Source organism: Apodemus sylvaticus, chromosome 15 (assembly GCF_947179515.1).
Source record: "Apodemus sylvaticus chromosome 15, mApoSyl1.1, whole genome shotgun sequence".
Lineage (NCBI taxonomy): Eukaryota > Metazoa > Chordata > Mammalia > Rodentia > Muridae > Apodemus > Apodemus sylvaticus.
The window spans coordinates 35,219,451-35,239,906 of NC_067486.1; the positions used below are offsets into that span (position 1 = coordinate 35,219,451).

Consider the following 20,456-nt stretch of genomic DNA (forward strand, 5'->3'; position numbering starts at 1 on the left):
ACTATATTTGCGCATTTTCCTACCAACTTACATAATATTGAAGACATTTTTAGGTAAGCAGTAGTAAATTATAACTTTTTCAGACACTTTTTATTTTGAACTATTACAATTTTCAAAACAGATTGAATTTATATTTTTCCTTAAAGCAAAGGAGATAATTCAATTTCAAGTTTTATCATGTTAGTTGGAATGGTTAACTGTTTTAGAGTCATTTAATGTATTTATTGTCTAACAAGCCAAACAGGAAATTTTAAGAAAATTTTCATATTTAAGACTCTATCACATATGTTTTATTTCTTATCATTTTATACTGTTTTAGTTTCCTTGTAAAAAGTTAATTTGAATTTTTATAAGTGTGCAGTAATCTGCAACCACATGTATATATGGTGTACAGTCTGAGTATTTTCATTTTCTTTTGACATGAGAATATTTTAGTTTTAAAATGAAATTCTCATTTTATTGATTTCCCGCTCTGGTTCACATTAATAATAGATGTTTAGTTTATGTAATCTTCCTTTACACCTTCCATTAGTCAACCATGAGGTTGGTTTCTAATACAGAAGAATGGGGTAAAACCATACTCGCTATTATTTAGCAGGTCACACTGACAACAATAATACATCACATCAACAAAGTGAGCTTTTCTCGATGATTGTATTCAAAACACTCTTTAACAGTAGTTTTTAACCTATAACAAAGTAAAAGAAGTTGGTGTTGACAAAAGTGATTTTCATTTATACTTAATGCAGGTATATGCATATCACCTTTTACTTTATAAATATAGTTTAGAAGTCAGAATAGTGCCTAATAAATGTTATGAGCAAAATTGCTGGTGCAATTTTATAAGTAATCAAGATTTTGCAAGTGGTAGTCTAAAACACTGCCTTCTTTGGTTTCTCTTTAGATGTACAGCTGACTACTTTGTTCATTTATTGTGCTAATAATTTGAACATTAAGAACATAATTGTATAATGTGTTTGATAGTCTTATGTGCCCATAAGAAGATGACATGCAGCATAAGGGATATTAATTACATAATACATTTTTGAGACAACTCCTCAGGGAATCATATGGTAATTCAATTTAGTTTTCTTTATAGTTATTTTACGTTAGAATTAATGTCTTACCTATTTTGCATTTTCATTGTTTCCCTTGTAAGAGTATCACCCTGTCAGAATGTACAACTATGTGATAGTTAATGTTTCCTACTCATACAAATTTAAAAGCCCGTAACAACTTTTGATCCACTAACTTTCTCTCCAGCTATTTGTGGCTTTCCTGTTGTACTTGTGTATTTATAACGAAAAAGAGCAGCACTGTTTATTAGACTGCGATATTTGAGTCAGTCATTGTTAAAAGAAGCAAATAGAAATAACTCATTGTACTTAATATTCTTTGTGTACTTTTGTTTTCTTGCAGTTAATCTACTAGATTCAAAAACGATTCAAGGAGAGTTGGGCTGGATCTCCTACCCATCCCATGGGGTGAGTTTAATAAACCCCTGAAATGAATGTGACTATGTCTTTTGCCTCTCTCAGGGATAGTAAGGAATGGTCAATGTATTTTCGGAGGAAAGCTCTGAAATTATGATGAAGGTTATATTGATGGCATTGATGGCTGTATCAGACCATGTACAAGTGCAATTTAGTGTTGATGTCCTCTGAAAATGTCAGGGTTCTTTACTCCTGAATCTTACTTGCTGCACTGGGATGTCTGAATATTTTAATTGTAATTGGCATTTTATACACAATCAAAATTTGATAGGATCAAAATAAATATCTTGATACGACTTCAAAATTTCACAATATTTTCAATGTATATCTTTGGTAACATTTTTTTCAAGTTACAACCTTGAAAGGTCATCTATGATGGTAAGCTCAAGTACAACAGTATTCATTATTCAACCATAGAAGCATATGCTCCCTTCATTTGTTTTTTAATATCTTCCACTTACCCAGATTATTCTAAAACAGGATTTTATTTAGATGCCTTAACTTTTGAAGTTTTTATATAAATTTTAGATTTTACCAAACCAGGCATAGTCTATAAGCTGTGTGGCATTTTGGTGACTTGCATATTTATAATGAGCCTTTTATTTATGAAAAATGTACTTATTTATTTATTTATTTATTTGGACATGAAAGCAGTATCATTTAGAAAATTCTCATGTTTCTTAAAACTGTAATAATTATTTAAACTTAACTTTATTTGTGAGCATAGCATGAATGAAATGCAAACAGTATGAAATATTTCTCATAGCAACAACTTCTTTATGTGTTCTTTTTCTTTTTGTATTCTTTTCAAAGTGAGTTTAATTACTATAATTTACTGTTGGCATCCATCTTTAGATTTGGATGCCTAAACATCCTGACTTATTCACAGGAAACTATCAACCACTCCTTCACAAAGGGATGTTTTCTGTCAAGGGTACTTCATCCAACTGTCATCCTTGTATCTGCTTTTCTTTCTGGTGCACCTTGACGTTGACAACATGCCAAAATCCATCATCAGGGCTTCCATGTTGTTTGGAAGAGTTGGAAGAGAGAAACTGAAATAAGCCAGGATTTGGCTTCCCCATAGGTGTAAAAGAATTAAATAATTAGGATAAAACACAGCTTGGTTTGTTAGAAAAATATATTCAAATGCAGGATTGAACTGAAAAACTCACATAATACTACTTAGCTAAAAGATATACATACATTTACTTTTATATCTTTGAACTTTTATATCTTTTTATCTTTCCCATTTATATATTTTTCATTATTTCACTGATAATATATTATGGAAATCTACTATTTAAATATATGAGAAATATGAATTCCATACTCGCAATTTGCTGAAACATATATGCACATATGTGGCTATTTTTTCTAAGAAATTTTATTTATTTATTTTATTTATGAGCATGCTGTTGCTGTCTTCAGGCACACCAGAAGAGGCATCAGATACCATTACAGATGGCTGTAAGCCACCCTGTGGTTGCTGGGAATCAAACTTAGGACCTCTGGAAGAGCAGTCAGCAGTCTGCCGGGACTAAGCCTTCTCTGCAGCCCATGGCTATGTTTTTTAAATACAGGGAATTAATTTATATAGCAAAAGACCACTCTGCTACATATTTTCCTTTTATAAAGACATAAAGAGAACAATTTCCCACATATTAAGAATTAGGGTAAATAGATTTTTTTCATTCTTTGCACAATTTAAGAATTTCCCATTGTTAATCTCGACTTTATGAGAAAATAAGTTAACTGTTTCTATATTCAGACATAGGTTGGGCATTGAGGGTAGAGTGAATACAGACTACTAATAAAAAGTGTGGCATATATGTCAGTCAATAATATCTGCAAGTAAGGATGATTGGAAATGGAAACTGTTAATGTTGCCTCGACTTCCTGAATCAGAAATTGATGCCCAGCTTTCTCCTGTCTCCAGCACAGACATGGGCAAGAGCCTCTCAGCCTGTTGTGCTTCCGGCTGGCCTAGCTGCCATGCGGCTTCCCTCACTGTGACTTCCCTGTCTAGTGTGGGGGGAGACAGCTCCCCTAACTGATGTTCTGTCTTCCCTTTGCTTTCCTGTTGATCTTGTAGACATGGTTTCACATTTTCAGAATTCTCACTGCAGGCAAGCTACGTGACGTTTATCATATAATTTTCAGGCAAAAAGAAAAAAATTGTTGTTGCTCTTTGTGTTTTTATGTAGTGTGTGTGTGTGTGTGTGTGTGTGAGAGAGAGAGAGAGAGAGAGAGAGAGAGAGAGACAGAGACAGAGACAGAGAGACAGAGAGACAGGGACAGAGACAGAGAGACAGAGAGAGACAGACAGAGAGAGAGAGAGAGAGAGAGAGAGAGAGAGAGAGAGAGAGAGAGAGAGAGAGAATAACAAGTGTCTTTATTCTGCTCAATGTCAGCTTTGAGACAGGATCTCTCCCCGAACCTCTGACTAAGTTTTAGCCATTTTCTGCTGCACTGTTGTTTTGAGAGAAGGTCCCTCCGCTATGAATCCTTCCTTCATCAATCTGCAACTCACTGTGTAGTCCAGTTTGATCTCGAGCTCACAGTCTTTTTGCTTCATCTTGCAATGTAGACATGACTGGTACTTAGCACTATGCCTGGATCAATTTCTTTGTGTTTTTTAATACTTTCCCTTCTTCTTCAATACAATAAAGATAGGATCATTTTGTGTTTGCAATTGTTTATTAAAAATACAATTGTCAAAAATTATTGAAAACCTTTGTATAAAAGACAGCTTTTAATAACTGAACTTGAAACAACTCAGAATGTCTTATTAACTAAGTAACTCTTCTCAAAAGTGGCGAATCTCATTGGAATGCTTAGATTAACCAAAATATGAGTCTAACCTTCAGAGAAAAAAACACTAAGATTAAACTCTCTTAGCATAAGGAATCATTGTAAATCATTCTTTAAATTTAAAGCAATGGATGAAGAGATAAGGAATGGGGGTAAATTTGGTTTTCACTCAGGATCATCCAGCAATATTTACAGATGCTGCCATTTTGGAAGTAAGGGACACCAGTGCTGGCATATGAGGAAGATGCCAGGAGTCCTGCGGTACATCTTACAATGAACATGGTAGCCCTCATAACAAAGAATGACAGCTCCAAAGTTGGGAAGTCTGTGCCTAGGGGATTAGCAGTGACATTCCCTCTAGAGTGATCTGTGATACAAAGAGAAAAGAGCGAGGATACCAGCTATTCCTTACATTCAACTGCACCGCAGTCACAAACTCCAAGTGTTCTAAAATGCAAAATTTAAAAGAAAATAACTCATCTTACACTTGAAATTACTCTTTTTGTGGTATGTGTGCATCACTAGAGCTCTCTAAAGTTTGTTTAGAATTGTCTGGGAAAGCATCCATATGCAGTTCATTACTTTATGAATTTTATTTCGGTTCCTTGACTTTCAATCTACCAAAGATGTAGTCATGCTAAAACTTTTACATCAAGCTCTATCATCATTTAAAAAAATGTTTAAAACAGAGAAGATTCAGGGGGTGTTGATAAAAGGCTCAAGTGGTTAAGAACGCATGTCATTCTTCTGGGAGATCCAAGCTAGTGTATTAGTCCTTAAGCCAGGAAGCACACAATCCACAATCGTCTGAGACTCCAGCTCTAAGGGTTCTAATGCCTCTTGCCTCTAACTGTAGATACACGCATAGCAACACATTCATACACAAACACACATAGAGAGACTTATACACATCATTAAAAACAAAATAAACATTTAAAAACACAAAAATAAATGTTAACTCTATTATTAGTTTGGAATAATTCTTTTCAAAGACCTATATGGGGGCATACTAAAGCATACCCTACATAAAATTCATAAAACTAGTTATAAAGTTAATATTTAGAATTATTTTCAAGGTTATACTTTATAATTCATTTTTCAATGGAATATTTTGCTTGACATATTGCCTGACACTGAGTCTGTTCTGTTTTATAAACTAGATACAAGCAATTACCATTCATAGACCTTTAGTCCATGAACTATCATATTTGAATCCTGGGTTTTAATTATAGCTAGAACCTTCAAAACATAATTCTCTAGTTTTCTAAGTCTTCTCATTATAGAGATCTTAACACACATTGATGCGCAATATGAATATATTTCCATATGTATATATGCATGTATATGCATTTACAAGCCCCAAAGCTTTCCCTATACCAGTACAGCTATAGTTAAAGGTGACTGATGCAAACGTCCAAATGTTATTCCCTTTCCTCGTTTCCCCCCAGAAAACCCCTTCTTCTGAATTTCTTACTTTCACATTGTGTGTGAGGTTTGAAATGCAGAAAAAAAAATATTTTGACACTGGAGTGTCAGCAGCAACCACCTGGGAGTTGCATTTGTGAATCACAGTTCAAGAGTTGATCCAGGAAAATCACATTTGTGACACATATGATACAGGATTGTTGGTCACTTGGAAGACCTCTGTGCTGCCTCCTCTTTAGAGCTGTCACTTTCACCTCATGTGCTGATCACATTAAAACCATGACAGAGTTTCATAGCATGGAAAGCTTTCCGTGAAACAAAAGGCACCATGAAATAAGGGAGACTGTAGACAATGTTAGTAATGATCAAAGCTGCACTCTAGAGACATTTACTCTTTGCAAATTAAAATGTCCTATTTTTAGTGCTGTAAGAATAGAATGACTTCTTCCACCTATTGCTAAAACTGAACATTTCAACATGATCCATCCTCCCTGTATCAAATCCATTTACGTCTGAGGAGACTGGATTAGACTTTTTAAGACATAACTTGTTTTAACATAGAATAGTTTGGTGGGTGTTTTTCTACATTGATACACAGAAGTAGGGTTTCATGTAAAGATGACCTGTAACTGATCTGCATGGATTTTATTTAATCTCACTTAAAATAAAATAATTTGTGTGTTGCGACATGCTTACCTTGTATTCATCAATAATAATGTTGAAAACCCAAATGAATTTGAATAATTTCCCCATCTATTTTTAATATGATCATTGAGATAATTCCATAGAGTTTTAAGTGGCTTAAAAATTATATCAGGGAGAAATTTTTGCTTTTCTAGGTCCTCCTGTTGATAATCTTTGTCTTTAACAGCAGAAACTATTTTGACTTCAAGCTTTGTTACCATGTGCAAAATCAAAAGTTTATATTAGGATCTCAGAGACAAGCACTTCATTACAAACACAATACAATCACACCACACAGTTCCCCCATCTCTATCTCCTATAATGAGTTAAAATGACATGTGTGGGGCTCTGAGATGTTTGGCAGGTAATATCCTGGTTGCCAACAGTGACCCAAATTCAATCTGTGAAACTCAAATGATGAAGGTGGAGACATATCTCATTTTCATGCTGTCTTCTGACCTTTAGTCAAGTGCTTTGGCACATACAATTCACACACACACACACACACACACACACACACACACACACAACACACACCACAAAACAAATAAAATTAAATAAAACTTATTTGATTTATTAAGACTTATTTCTTATAAACTCTCCAACTTTAATTTGTTGAAATACATTTTTAGAGCATTGTATTTTACTAGATGGGTTGCCTTATTATTTAATAATGATCTTTTCCTTCGCTATTTTATGGAGCATGTATGTAGAATAATCAATGTTTTCAAGTCTTCATCTGTATGTATGACAAAATAGCATACAGATACATTAATCATACACATGCAGAAGAAGAGGCTTCAATTCCATTGTTACACTGAATTTCAAAAGAAAATTTTGAATATTTATAAAAAGTAATTCATCCCAAAATATTATGTGTTGAAATAATTGTTTTCTTTGTTTTTAAATTTCATGGATTTTTTCCATTAGTTTTAATAATACCTGTTATTATTTATTTTAAAATATTTTAAAAGTGATTAAAGTTTTCTTGTAGAAAAATAATGTGAAATACTTTTAATAAAAATTTATGTCTCAAGTGATAGCCTCTAAAAGTGAAAACATGTAGGGCCATGATGCCTACAGAACATCTCATGTGTTCGTATAACCCATTACCATCCATTGTTCTCCTATGTCTGTTCATGGTTTCTGTCATGATATAGGTACCTGATCCAAATAACAGCTGAGCTTTGGTAATTGCAGCAATATTTCCATTGCATGACATATAAGAGGTAAAGAGTTCACAAGACATAATATACAAGACTTTATGAAAAATACCACATATTTCATAGCAATAAGTTTTATACTATAACTTAAAATGTGTTTTTCATTTAATTTGTCTCATTATTTTATGGGTACTTTGCCTGTGTAAGTCTGTGCACTGCGCACTTGCAGTGCCTGTAGATGCCAGAAGAAGGCATTGGATCCTGTGGAGCTGGAGGTAAACAGGGTTCTGAGTGTTGATGTGGGTGCTGGGCGTAAAACCTAGGAGTTCTGCAAGAGCAGTCAGTGCCTTTATCCACTGCACTATTTCTCTAGCCTCTTACCTCCCCCCATAATCTTTGTTATATTGAAAATGGACTTTTATACAATATATTCTGACTATGATTTCTCCTTCTGCAACTCCTACTAGATCCTGTAGTAGATCCATGCCTTCCCTAACTCCTCTATTTTGAATACAAACAGGTCCCTACAAGTATAATAATATAATGAAATAAAATAAACGCATTTTATATGTAGCCAGCAATTGCCGGATGTGCAAAGGTGGCCTAGCAAACTTACAGCCTTAAGAAGTTAGGGCTGGGGTGAAGCAGCTGCATTTGAATTGTGCTTTTAATGTGATTCTGCTGTTGCCCACATTTTGGAATCCCAATGCTGGAATATCATTATCCAGCATGATGAGGTCCACCTGCACTCTACTCAGCTTTCCATCAGGATTTTAATTTGGGGTCTAGTGACCTGAATTTCCAAATAAATTTAACACAATACACAGTTCATGGTTCATTTACATATTAATCACTCTCTTTATATGTATACACTATATATAATTATAGACAATACATTAACTTATATGTGCTATATTAAGATATGTTATATATATAACATGTTATATAATATGTGATATATTATATGAATATATGATTAAATGCTGGGTAGTGGTAATATGTGACTTAAAATACAGTACCTGGGAGGCAGAAGCAAACTGATCTCTCAGTTCTAGGCCTGACTGCTTTACAGAGTGAGTTCCAGAACAGCCAGAGTTGTACAGGAAACCCTAACTCAAAAAAAAAAAAAACTCTAAAAGCTAAAAAACAAACAAAAAAGAATGTACACACACACACACACACACACACATATGAAAGTATGGATAGATTATAGATAGATATACATAGATACATAGAAAGCTAATTTTATAACAAACAACCACAAGAGGAGGAAGTGTTTCTCGAGTAACTCATGGAGTATATTTGCAATTTAAGAGTTTGCTTTTAGAATCATAGTCTTATGTAATCATGGAGTTCAGTTTGAACAGTATGAAGTGTTTGAACTGTAGTATCTTCAGTGTTTATCAATATTTATAATGTGTACATCTGGCATCCATTGCTCATGATAATGTAAATGGAATTAAAAATCAAAAGGCAAGAAATGCCACGAATCAAGTGACAGGGAATTGGAATAGGAAACAATTACGGGATCCTTCATTAGTTACTGACTTACAAACTTGCCTGGAGAATGGCTATAACCTATTTCTAGATCAGATTAGAGTGGACTTTATTTGGTGTGCTAATATATAACACATTAGCCAAAGATATCCTAAATAGGTGATTATGGAGTAGTTGAAGAAAGGTTATGAATCAGAAAAGCAGCTGTGAAAGGCACTCAGGTGTGTTTCACATTTATAGAACATATCCTTCATTTGAACCATCATATATCTCAGTGACTTTTGTATACAATGAAATTTTATACTGATATTGAGGAATATCCTTAAATTTCCAAACCTCTTTTATTCTTCCAGTTGCTCATTGCCTCTCCCCCTTATTTTTTTACAGTCAAGTTGCTTTTATAATAAAGATGTAAAATAAAGAGAATGCAGATTTGAAAACTAGAAAAGATGAAAGATGTTTACTAGGGTCAGTAGAACAAATATCATCTAACAAACTAAGAGAGGTAAACTCTAAGTTGAAGTAAGAATGAATTTCCCTTCCTTATAAGAATATTACAATGTTTTTTCATCCTAATTTAAGAATAAGCTTAATTTCAAATGAATGTCACTGTGGCTTTTCTTCACAGCACTAATGGCAATACCATGAAGATACTACTAGGAGACAGGAAAATGCAGACGGCAGGGAAAATACAATAGATGGTTTAAAAGCAGAGAGTACACATGAGGGACTCCAGATGCATAGGCAGCAGAGGATGGCCTTGTTGGACATCAAAGGGAGGAGAGGCCCTTGGTCCTGAGAAGGCTCAATGCCCCAGTATAGGGGAATGCCAGGACAGGGAAGGGGGAGTGGGTGGGTTGGTGAGCAGGGGGAGGTGGATGGGATAGGGGGTTTTTGGAGGGGAAACCAGAAAGGGGATAACATTTGACATGTAAATAAAGAAAACATTTAATAAAAAAGCAATGTTTCCTCTTCTTCTCCTCCTTCCTCCTCCTCCCCTCTCTTTGCCCTTCCTGCCATCCATCACCCCTTCCCCTTCGGCCCCTCTTCTTCCCCTTCATCCTCCTTCCTTTCCATCCTCCCAGTTCTGCTCTTGCTCCTCCTCTTTCTCCTCTTCCTTTTAAATAGAAATATGCCATTTCATTACAATGAGTTTCACAAAAAGAAAATATCTCAGAAAATAAACTAGTCTAACAGCCTTCTTATCCAGATTTAGGAGAAGACAGGGAAATGTTAAGTCTTTTGATTTCCCTAAGACCACAGTGAAGGCATAAACAATAATGCTAAAATGGCTGATGTTACTTAAACATGAGAAGAGTAAGGGGGCAAAGAATTCCCAGTCATAGTTTCTGGAAAGTTTAATACAGGTGTTGCCTGTGCCCTGGACAGCTCTCCGCCCGACCCTACCTGCTCTTGGGGGTTGGAGGTGAGTCTGTGCAGAGTTAAAGATACAGACCCCAGGAACAGGTGAGAAACACTGCTCAAGTTATCTGCTGCAAGCTCCTTTAATACCCTCCAAACTCCCCCCTCCCCATGGGTCCCAAGAAAGCATCTCTTCTAAACGGCAGTACCTGATTGGCTAGCACTGTTTGCACCAGCAATCCTTCTCTCAGACAGTCCTCAGGCCCCCTTGCAGCAGGTGCAATTGTGGCTGTACTGCCTCAAAGTGTACATAGAGGTGGTCCTGCCATTCCCTCTACAGACAGGCATTCTAAAGTTCTCCAAGTCTTCAAGACTCTCTTCACTTTTCTCCCAATTGCACAGATTTAATGTTTTCTGCTCCTCTGTATATTTACATAAAAGTATATTAAATATAATATTCCCAGAGAGTTGAGAGGAACCAGAAACCAGAGCCCAAGACAATGGTACGAGGGGACTCTCCCCTTAGTAACCATGTCCATACTTCCAAAGAATTTAATTTAAGACCAATTTCATCCCAAGTTTATATTTGTTATCTCAATAAAGCCAACAGCCACAAACAACAGGGACTTAGAGTCAAATGTATTAACATATGACATCTTGTGGGTGTTGTGAATTGTCTTGGTAAACATTTCCTCATTCACAGATTCCTGTATTGTGTTATTGTATCATCCCTAGTGTATTCATTGGTGATGTATTACAGCAGAATAGGCATTAAACTGATAAAGAATACCCTAGTCTCATGAGTGTTGTAAAACCAGGAAAGCAATATAGTATAAAGTATAGAAACCCTCTCTGTGGTAATTTGTGATAAAGTTCATTGATAAAGATATTGCCTATCACTAAGTCCAGCAGAATTTTACTGTATTTCAAAGGAAAGCTTGCTTGAGTGAGGAATCTGTTCCAAAGGCAGCAGAGGGAGAAGACTAGAGCATGTGTATCTATTCTCTGGTTATATCATCATGGAACAGTGGGGCCTCAGATCACAGAGTGACTTTCCTGGTGTCATCCATTGCTTTCTCGGTCAAGTTCTATACTCCTCATTCTCTTGTGCTTTCTACCATGGACATTTTTTTTTTAAAAGGAAAAATTTAAGATTGTGTGACTTAGGTTCAGGAAGAATACACTTCTTAGAATTCCTGAATTCCATGTCTTATATCATCCAAAACAGTAGCCACTCTTTGGGATACAGCAGTCATCAGGAGACATTCACCTTAGCTCCTAACAATGCTGATATTTCATAAGCCAAGCCTATTGGGAAGGATTCTGCTCACAGTCAGCTCTGTGTTCTTCTGCTTATATTTCTCATTCTTACAGCTGAATTGATAAACCACAGATGAAGTTTTCAATTGGTGGCAAAGGTACTTTAACTCCTTCTCTGAGAATTAGAAATTGATTTTAGCTTAGATCTAGTAGAAATACCAATCAATATAAATATGTTCACTCAATTGCCAAAAGAAGTTTTATATATTTCTGATTCTTATAAACATTAATAAATAATTTTAGATATATATTCTTTAAAAATTTCATGTCTTTTTAATGTGAGTGCAATTAAATTAAGATTAGAACAAGCTGTAACAATTTATGCATCTGCTGTTCTTCCTGCTATGAGGCAGGTACTATCAGAGGCATTAGGATGCCAATAACAGCAGAATTTCTACTGTGTGTCACATATTGTTCCTAGTATTTTCAACATATCTACTTCTTGGTTTCATAAAAAGTACCATACAATTTTGCTCTCACTTTGAAGAAGAAAAAAGGGAAGCATCCCGAATTTAATGACTCAAAGATTGTATGAATATAGTAGGTAAAATGGCCAAAAATAGCAAATAGGCCATCGGATTCCCCCACACCTGTAGTTATTGCTCCACACTAATTTTAAGGAGGTGCATAACCTATTTCTTGGAAACTTTAGGCTTGGTGGAAGAAACCACTAGGTACGACAGTAACTGCAGTGTAATGTAGCAATTCACTCAGCTGTAGTATAGGTACAGTGCTATTACATTGATAGGGTTGTCAATTCTGCTTGATTGGAGCCAAGGAACATTATTTTCGGCAGTTATGAAACTTGGAAGAAGAATGAGGATTTATCAGTTACACCTGAAATGCATTGACGCAGAAACACTGTGCACTGACAGAAGAAACAGCAAAGGCCATTTAAATATAGAGGAGAGATAAGTGGTAACAATTCTAACAGGAAAAGGCAGAGAGGTAGTGAGAGAAGGGGGGAAGGGGAAAGGAAATGGAGAGGAAGTAGAAGCAGGAGGGGAAGGGGAGGGAGAGGGAGGGAAGGAGGGATGGAAACAGAGAGAGAGAGAGAGAGAGAGAGAGAGAGAGAGAGAGAGAGAGACTTATCCAGAATCAATCAGAGCTCAGAGCCTTGGGTATCAAAGGTGGGTTTGAACTGCTCAGTGCTCAGGACTCTGAGAGAAGTTCTGTGATATTGTGGGTAATAGATGATCAATGGCACTTGATCACTTTATTGAACAGTTTCTCAAACTGCAGTGCATCAGAACTGTGGCATGTCGGCCCTATATTGGGAATGCACTGGTAGTGGTACTTGTCTTTGAAACAGATTTGGAATGAAAACACAAGATCAATATTAAGAGAACTGATCCTGAAAATCAATTTGAAATGTTTGGTTTTAAGAAATGAAAAGGGTACATGTTAAATGACTTTAAACATATGATATACTGCCACATGACAGATATTCAAGAAAGTGAGATAACAGTGTTTGAAATACTCTTAATTGCCTGTGCACATGTGCACGTGCAGGTATACACACACACACACACACACACACACACTATGTTTCTTTTGTTGGCTAACTTCTCTTGAGCGTGAGGCCTGCTCTTAATTGTGATTAATATACACAGTGTGAATCCACTGAAGAAAAATGATTTTCCTTCTCCCAGCTGGTGTCAATTACAAATAGCTTCTTGGATAGGGGTGGGAATTCATGTCTACTTCCTCTTTTTTGTTTTGAAAGTTTTGCTTTTTTGAGCTTATGAAGGTTTAGTGCATACTGTCACAACCTCTGAGAGTTCATAGGCACACAAACCATGTTGCATCTGTAAAACACTAGGTCTTTGGAGCTGCCCACCACCACTGGTTCTGATAAGCTGTCGGCTTCCTCTTCTGTGCGGATCCTTTGATCTTGAGGGGAGGGAGCATGATACAGGCATAGCCTTTAAGAGTTTCTGGAAAGAGTGTGCAGCAGTATAGGGCAATAGCAGAACAGGGAAGTGGGAAGGGGGATGGTGGAACTGGGGGAGAGAAGAGGGCTTATGGGACTTTTGTGGAGTGGGGAGCCAGGAAAGAGGAAATCATTTGAAATTTAAATAAAATATATATTGAATAAAAAAATAAAAAAAAATAAAAAAGAGTGAGTACACCAAAACGTCACTCTCAGCAGATTGTTCAGCTGTGAGTCTCTCTGTTAATTGTTCCCTATTAAATAAACTTGTTATGATGTTTAAGTGAATCAGTGCTTTATGGGTATAGCAATGTGTCCTTTGGAATCATCTTATCGATGTTCATTTTGTAGAATAATTGCTGTATAGTCCATGTTCTATCTAGTCTCAGCCTCTTATCCTTGCTAACACTGTCAGGTATGAGTTCCATTTTATGAAACTGCCCTTGAAGCCATTTTTAAAAAGTGGCTGGTAACTCCTATAAGCCTTATGGCACTATTGTACCTGTGGGTATATCTTTCAGGCTGGCCACTATTGTAGCTTTCAGTATTCCTAACTGGGTGGGATTACTGGCTGCGTTTGTTTTTGCCTTGAATGTTTCCAGCACTCTGAGTATTAGTAAGGACAGGTGTATTTTATAGTTGACTACCAGCTTGATTTCTCAATTTCTCAGGAACATGATATAAAGTATATTTAACAATAAGATCTTATAGTTGGATTGTAGGAATGTAGCAAACAGGCCTGGCAGTAGCACGTAATTAGGGGGCACCTGTGGACCCTTTTGGTCAATGACTCATAAAGATGTGACCTTTTCCTGGTGCTAGAGGGTTTATTTGGTAACATATGATGTCAAATTTGAACAAGTGTCTCCCTCACTGTATGATAAGTCCAAGTAAATTCCTTTTACATATGAAAGTGTTTTAGAAACTTCTATGTTAGTAGGCTTTGGTATGGATTTTTGGAAAATCAATCAATGAATCAAACAAACAAACAAACAAACAAACAAAAGCCTTTGATGTTATCTATCTCTGTCCAGATTCCCACCTCTTTTATGCCCTCTCTTCATTGCCCTCATTCACTCTTACTAGTCTAATTGCTCCTTTATCCCTTTACGATGCTGTATTTTCCTTTCCTTTCCTTTCCTTGAAAGATTCCCACCCTACCTGTCTCCTCTCAACCTCTGCACAGTGTGGATGAAAAAAGCATATCTAATGTAAGACCTAACATCCACATATAAGAGCAAATGTTAGTTTTTTAAAGAGAATATTTGCTACCATTTAGATTGACCGTATGAAAAATTACCACTATGCTACAGACACTGAGATTAAGACAGAGAGATGGAGGGAGGGAGAGGGAGAGGGAGAGGGAGAGAGAGAGAGAGAGAGAGAGAGAGAGAGAGAGAGAGAGAGAGAGAGAGAGAGAGAGAGAGAGAAGTTTGTCCAACAATATTGTAAACCAAAAATAATATTTCATTAGAGTGAAAATGTATTATAAAGCAACTATTATAATGGAATAAATATCAAGAGCTGAAGGTACTAAGTTAGAGAGAGGTAGCAGATTATAATACGAATTGTGAATTTGGTAGACAGCAGTCAAAGATCATGGTCCTTTGAAAGAGACAGACATTCAGTGACAAAACAAATGGTACTTCAAGAGTCTGTTGAAACATGCCAAAATGATCATCAAAGTTTCCATACTTCCAGGAATTTCATGGAATATTGATTTTGTCTGAAACCAAGAATGTCTGCTGTGATTTGGAATATTCAAATGGGAAGGCAGTATGCAGATCTGTCTTCAGAGCTCTTAGCTCATTTTATAAACATTTACTTAAAGTCTCCGTGTACTGAAGCAGAGCGAGGCACTGAAAACTCCTGCATGAGCATAAAACAATCTACACCTTTGAACATCAGCCATTTTAGGGAGTTCCTTTTCTGAAATATAAAACAATAACAAAGTCACATTTAAATCAGACAGAAAGACAATCAGTTAGAATCTAGGTACTAACTTTGAATGATTGACATGCACTTATTTATAAACTGCCTACATTAATTGTATAGAAAACTATAAAAACACACTGCATAATGCCCTGTAAAAACATATAGATCTTTATAAAATCTCTAACTATCTAGTAGGAATATAAATTTATACTAAGAAATACCATAAGAAACTTTATATGTAAAGCAGATTTAACTGTGTGAAAACATACATTAAGCAAAAATGTGTGTTATACTAAGTAACAGCAAACATTGGGTATTTTTATTTATTATTAATTTTATATGTGTGGATATCTTTGCATGTATTGTCTCATATATAGCGGCTGGCCGAGGGCATCAGATTCACTCGATCGATCTCTCCATAGTGTTTGTGAGCCACCTGACATGTGTACTAGAAGCTGAACCTAATCCTCTGTAAGAGCAGCAAGTGTTCTTAACCTCTGAGCCTTCTTTCTAACTCTAGATGCATATCTTTCTATCATTTTACTCTTACAATAAAATAATTAACATTGTAAAGGATTTAGTGAGAACAGACTTGACCTGAGGCATTACTGCAACTCATCATTTACAAGAAATAATCTCAGAAGTCCTGTGGCTGCTGGCCACATCTCCATGTTATTATATACATTGGGTGTTTTCCATGATACCATTGACATGGTAAAGGTGATTCTTAAAAGACATTAGTGACATGCTTATGTTTCTGTGATTATTAATTTAAGCTCCCACCTTGTCAAATGATAGGCAGTTACAAAACAGACACCACAGATGTGCATGTCAAAGCAAGAACAAACAGCTGTAGTCTTCTGCATTATATATATATATATATATATATATATATATATATATATATATATATATATATATAAACAGATGCTTTGGATTTTAAACTAGACATAAAATAATCAGTGATTCAGTATTTTTAGCAAATTGTGATTGAAATTCTAGGATATATGCTATATTCCTTTATAATATAGGGAGTCAAGCATATTGAGTATTGTAAAAATAGAAATTGAAGAGGCTAAACTAGGTATTATATCTATTATAGTAAAGAGCAGCATAGGAGGGTCCTATGTTCTTCATTTTGGAGATGTATAACACATATTAAGGTTTTATGGCAAGTTGTCAGTCTCAGAATTTAAACTTCATTTGTAACTGAGAGAAAAAAATCTCCTTTATACCAATTATTTTCTGTTGCTGATGCATAGTAAATATGCATTTGAATTTAATGTCTTTTTAACCTCTTAGAATTACTCACTTCATATTACACTAAAATGATAGAGTAATAGGAAGAAATTAGAACATTATTTGTGTCAGAACCCATTTAAATTTGACATTTTTGGTTTTGTTAGTTTCCAGAGAATTTGGATGAGTTCGGAAGCTTTTCTGGTGTTATTCAGGAGCAGACCCTGTCAAACACATGTCTGGTGCTTTAAATTTTGTCAATGAGATATATACTGTCAGTAAGCTACACACAGTAAGAGTAGTTAATGATTCCTGAAAGCAGGAGAGAAGATAGCTAGTTCTCTGTTTCTCTCTGCATTGTGGGAGCAATCATCACCATTACTGTATTTTGGGGAATCCGATTGATTGTATGTGTTCTCCATTTATCTATTTGCAACACCAATGCCGAGTGCTCAAGCCGCGAGTGATGGGAGGCAGATTGCAGCATGTGGAATTCTCACTCAGACATCCGGATAATGGAAATGTTTGCAGCTGCCTACTCTGGCAAACCTCAGACACCCTCGTTCTGGTGTGGCTAGTTATGATGAAAGGCTCCCAACTGCACAGGCCTTCCTCCCCTGTCCTCCGTCTCTTCCCCACATGGATGTCTTAACTTGGGGTCACAGCCGCTAGGGGTGTCAAGGTGATTGTATTCATCTGTTTTTAGGAAGAACTCCCAGGCTTGGCATGCTCACAGTTTGGAAAATGTCGGGAAGGACTAATAAAGTGCACACTATTGTATAGTCATAAAAGTTCTGCAGCCTGCACCATGCTCCTCCCAATGGTTCTTCAACCCTCAGAGTCACATTTACATTGTTTGGAAGGATCCTATGCATACATTTACTATTCGGTCTTTTTCCCCCATGATGAAAGGTAATGTGTTAAAAAAATTTCCAACATTTTCGTGGTTATAGAAATATACCAATATGGTGCTCACAAGACTGTTATATTTTAATACATGTGGTATATTTATGGGTTCTAATAACTAGATAGTGAATAAAATCTAAGTATACACGGTATGATAAAGCATATGCATGTAAGGAGAGCTAGAGTAAAATGTTGTGGAACATATTATCCACTACATGATTAATAACTGGTGTGTGCAAGAGAAGATACCTACATTCCAAACATGAAGGGAGTCATGAAATTGGATGGTTAAACAATAAAGAGCTTTGAGGGGCTGAGACTGCAGCCTAGCTACGCCTCATGCTCCTAGGATGCTACAGTCTCCTACATCATTGCTTTCACAGCTCTGGTCTCTTTTCTGGGGCTGTTGCTATTGTCTCTTGGCATTGTTTATAGACATATCCAAAGACAAACAGAATCCTCACAATCTCATCTTCCCACTTTTGCCCCATGAACTATACGTTCTTAGAGCCTTCCTCCTATAATATGTGCCCACCTGCCTCCAAGGGCTTGGGCTCAAGCCTCTAAAGCCCCATTTAACTCTTGGAATATGCTTCCATTTTAGCCTCATGGTACAAAAATTCTCACTGTTTTATTTTCAAGACATATCTAAAAATTAATGTTATTTTTTTAATCATCGAATTTTTCTTCTAAACAGTTGCAAAAATCTAGCCTCAACCCTCTGCACTGGTCTCAGTATAGTGATAACCTGTATTCAATAAAAACCGATCATGGTAAAAATACTAAGTCAGGGAGCGATGAAGAGGGTTCAGTAGGTGAAATGTTGAAGATAGGGATCAGCCTCCCAGAATGGAGAAAAAGTTGGACCTGGTCACAACCACCTACCTATGGTACGTCAACTTCTCTATGGTAAGTTAAGACAGCAGAGGAGGAGAAATCCCAGAGGCTCACGGACCAGAAGTAAAAATCTCCTGTCACAAATGATGTGGCAAGGTAGATGGTGAGAAACAACATGTGGGGTCTCCAATGGACGAGTTAGAAAAAGGACTGAAGGAGCTGAAGGGGATGACAATCCCATAGGAAGAACAATGATGTCAACCAACCAACCAACCAACCAACCAACCAACCAACCAACCAACGTCCCCCTCCACCATAGCTCCCAGGGACTAAGCCACCAACCAAGGAGGACAGGTGTTCTGGCTGTGTATGTAGCAGAGGACAGCCTATGAAGGTTCAATAGATGCCTCGGTGTAGGGGATTTGAGGGCGGGGAGGCAGGAGTGGGTGTGTGGGTGTTTGGAGGAACACCCTCATAGAAGCACCGGGAGGGAGGATGGGATAGGGGGTTTCCAGGAGAGGTGGGAACCCAGGTAAGGGGATAACACTTGAAATGTAAATAAATTTTTTTTAATTTTTAAAATTTTTTTATTCGATATAATTTATTTACATTTCAAATGATTTCCCCTTTTCTAGCCCCCCACTCCCCGAAAGTCCCGTAAGCCCCCTTCTCTCCCCCTGTCCTCCCACCCACCCCTTCCCACTTCCCCGTTCTGGTTTTGCAGAATATTGCTTCACTGAGTCTTTCCAGAACCAGGGGCCACTCCTCCTTTCTTCTTGTACCTCATTTGATGTGTGGATTATGTTTTGGGTATTCCAGTTTTCTAGGTTAATATCCACTTAAATTTTAAAAAATGATTTCCAATGATCTTCTGCTCTCTCTGAGTAAATGCCAAAGTTTTCAGGATCACCATTGAGGCGCAGCCTATTCTGTTCCTCTCTGTGAACAGTGATCTTGTCTCCTCTCAAGCCTCACTCAGTTCAATCCTAGCTTCCCTCACTCTTGACCTTGAAGGAGCCAGTTCTTTTGTGTCTCGGCAGCACCAGCTTCAACTCTGTCCGTGCAAATGTATCCCCCCCACTGTCTTACAGCCATGAGACCCTTCTCCCCCTCCCCCATCCTTCATTTCAGTTCCTCTTGAACTCTGGCCTCTCAATGGGCAGGTGCTGAGCACTGATCCAAGCTGCATTTAGATCCCAGCATTGCCTGCACCACTGACTGTTGTCTCATTAGCACTTAGCTTTTCCTAAATCCCCCGTGGTGTATTTAATTTATGATTGCATATTCCTTTCCCCACATTTCAGTTCTATGTCCTGATTTATCCCAAAGGTGCAGAAGAAAGTGAGTGCTCAGTAGGTATTTGTTAAATACGCAAATAATTAAATAATGCACATAGAGAAAAGTTTCTTTCTCCAATATGTGAGGATATGTAAGGAGTTTCAGTAACTGTGTAATACTTACATGCCTCCAGTGAGCATGAGACAACACAGCACAGGAAAACACATTAGAACATTGATTTTGAAAGCACTGATTGCGACTCAGCTCCTGCAAGTCTTTGTTTAATATTGATAAAAAATTATCTGATTATCTGGTTAAATTATCTGATCCACCGGGTCAATTCCATAAATTTTTTGATTTTTTTTAAGGCAAAGATTTCAGAATCAGATAAATCATAATCGAGACCACTGGAACTATGAAATGAAGGCAGCACTTTATTTGATAGGCTTATCAATTATCGATTTATTCACCCCAATATAGATTTACTCAGCCAACTTCTCTTTTTGTTTTGTTTTTTAAATATTTGCACTTATGTTTAATATGTACCGCAGTTCATTTCATTAAGAAAAA

General features: G+C 36.6%; 1 protein-coding gene across 1 annotated transcript in view; it reads left to right on the forward strand.

Annotated features, from left to right (window-relative positions):
* The window catches only part of Epha3 (EPH receptor A3), a 315,074-nt gene that overhangs the window by 18,007 nt on the left and 276,611 nt on the right, over nt 1–20,456 (forward strand). Inside the window, exon 2 of the mRNA XM_052158911.1 lies at nt 1,420–1,484. Within this exon, the coding sequence (XP_052014871.1) occupies nt 1,420–1,484 (65 nt within the window). The remainder of the gene's footprint in view (nt 1–1,419; nt 1,485–20,456) is intronic.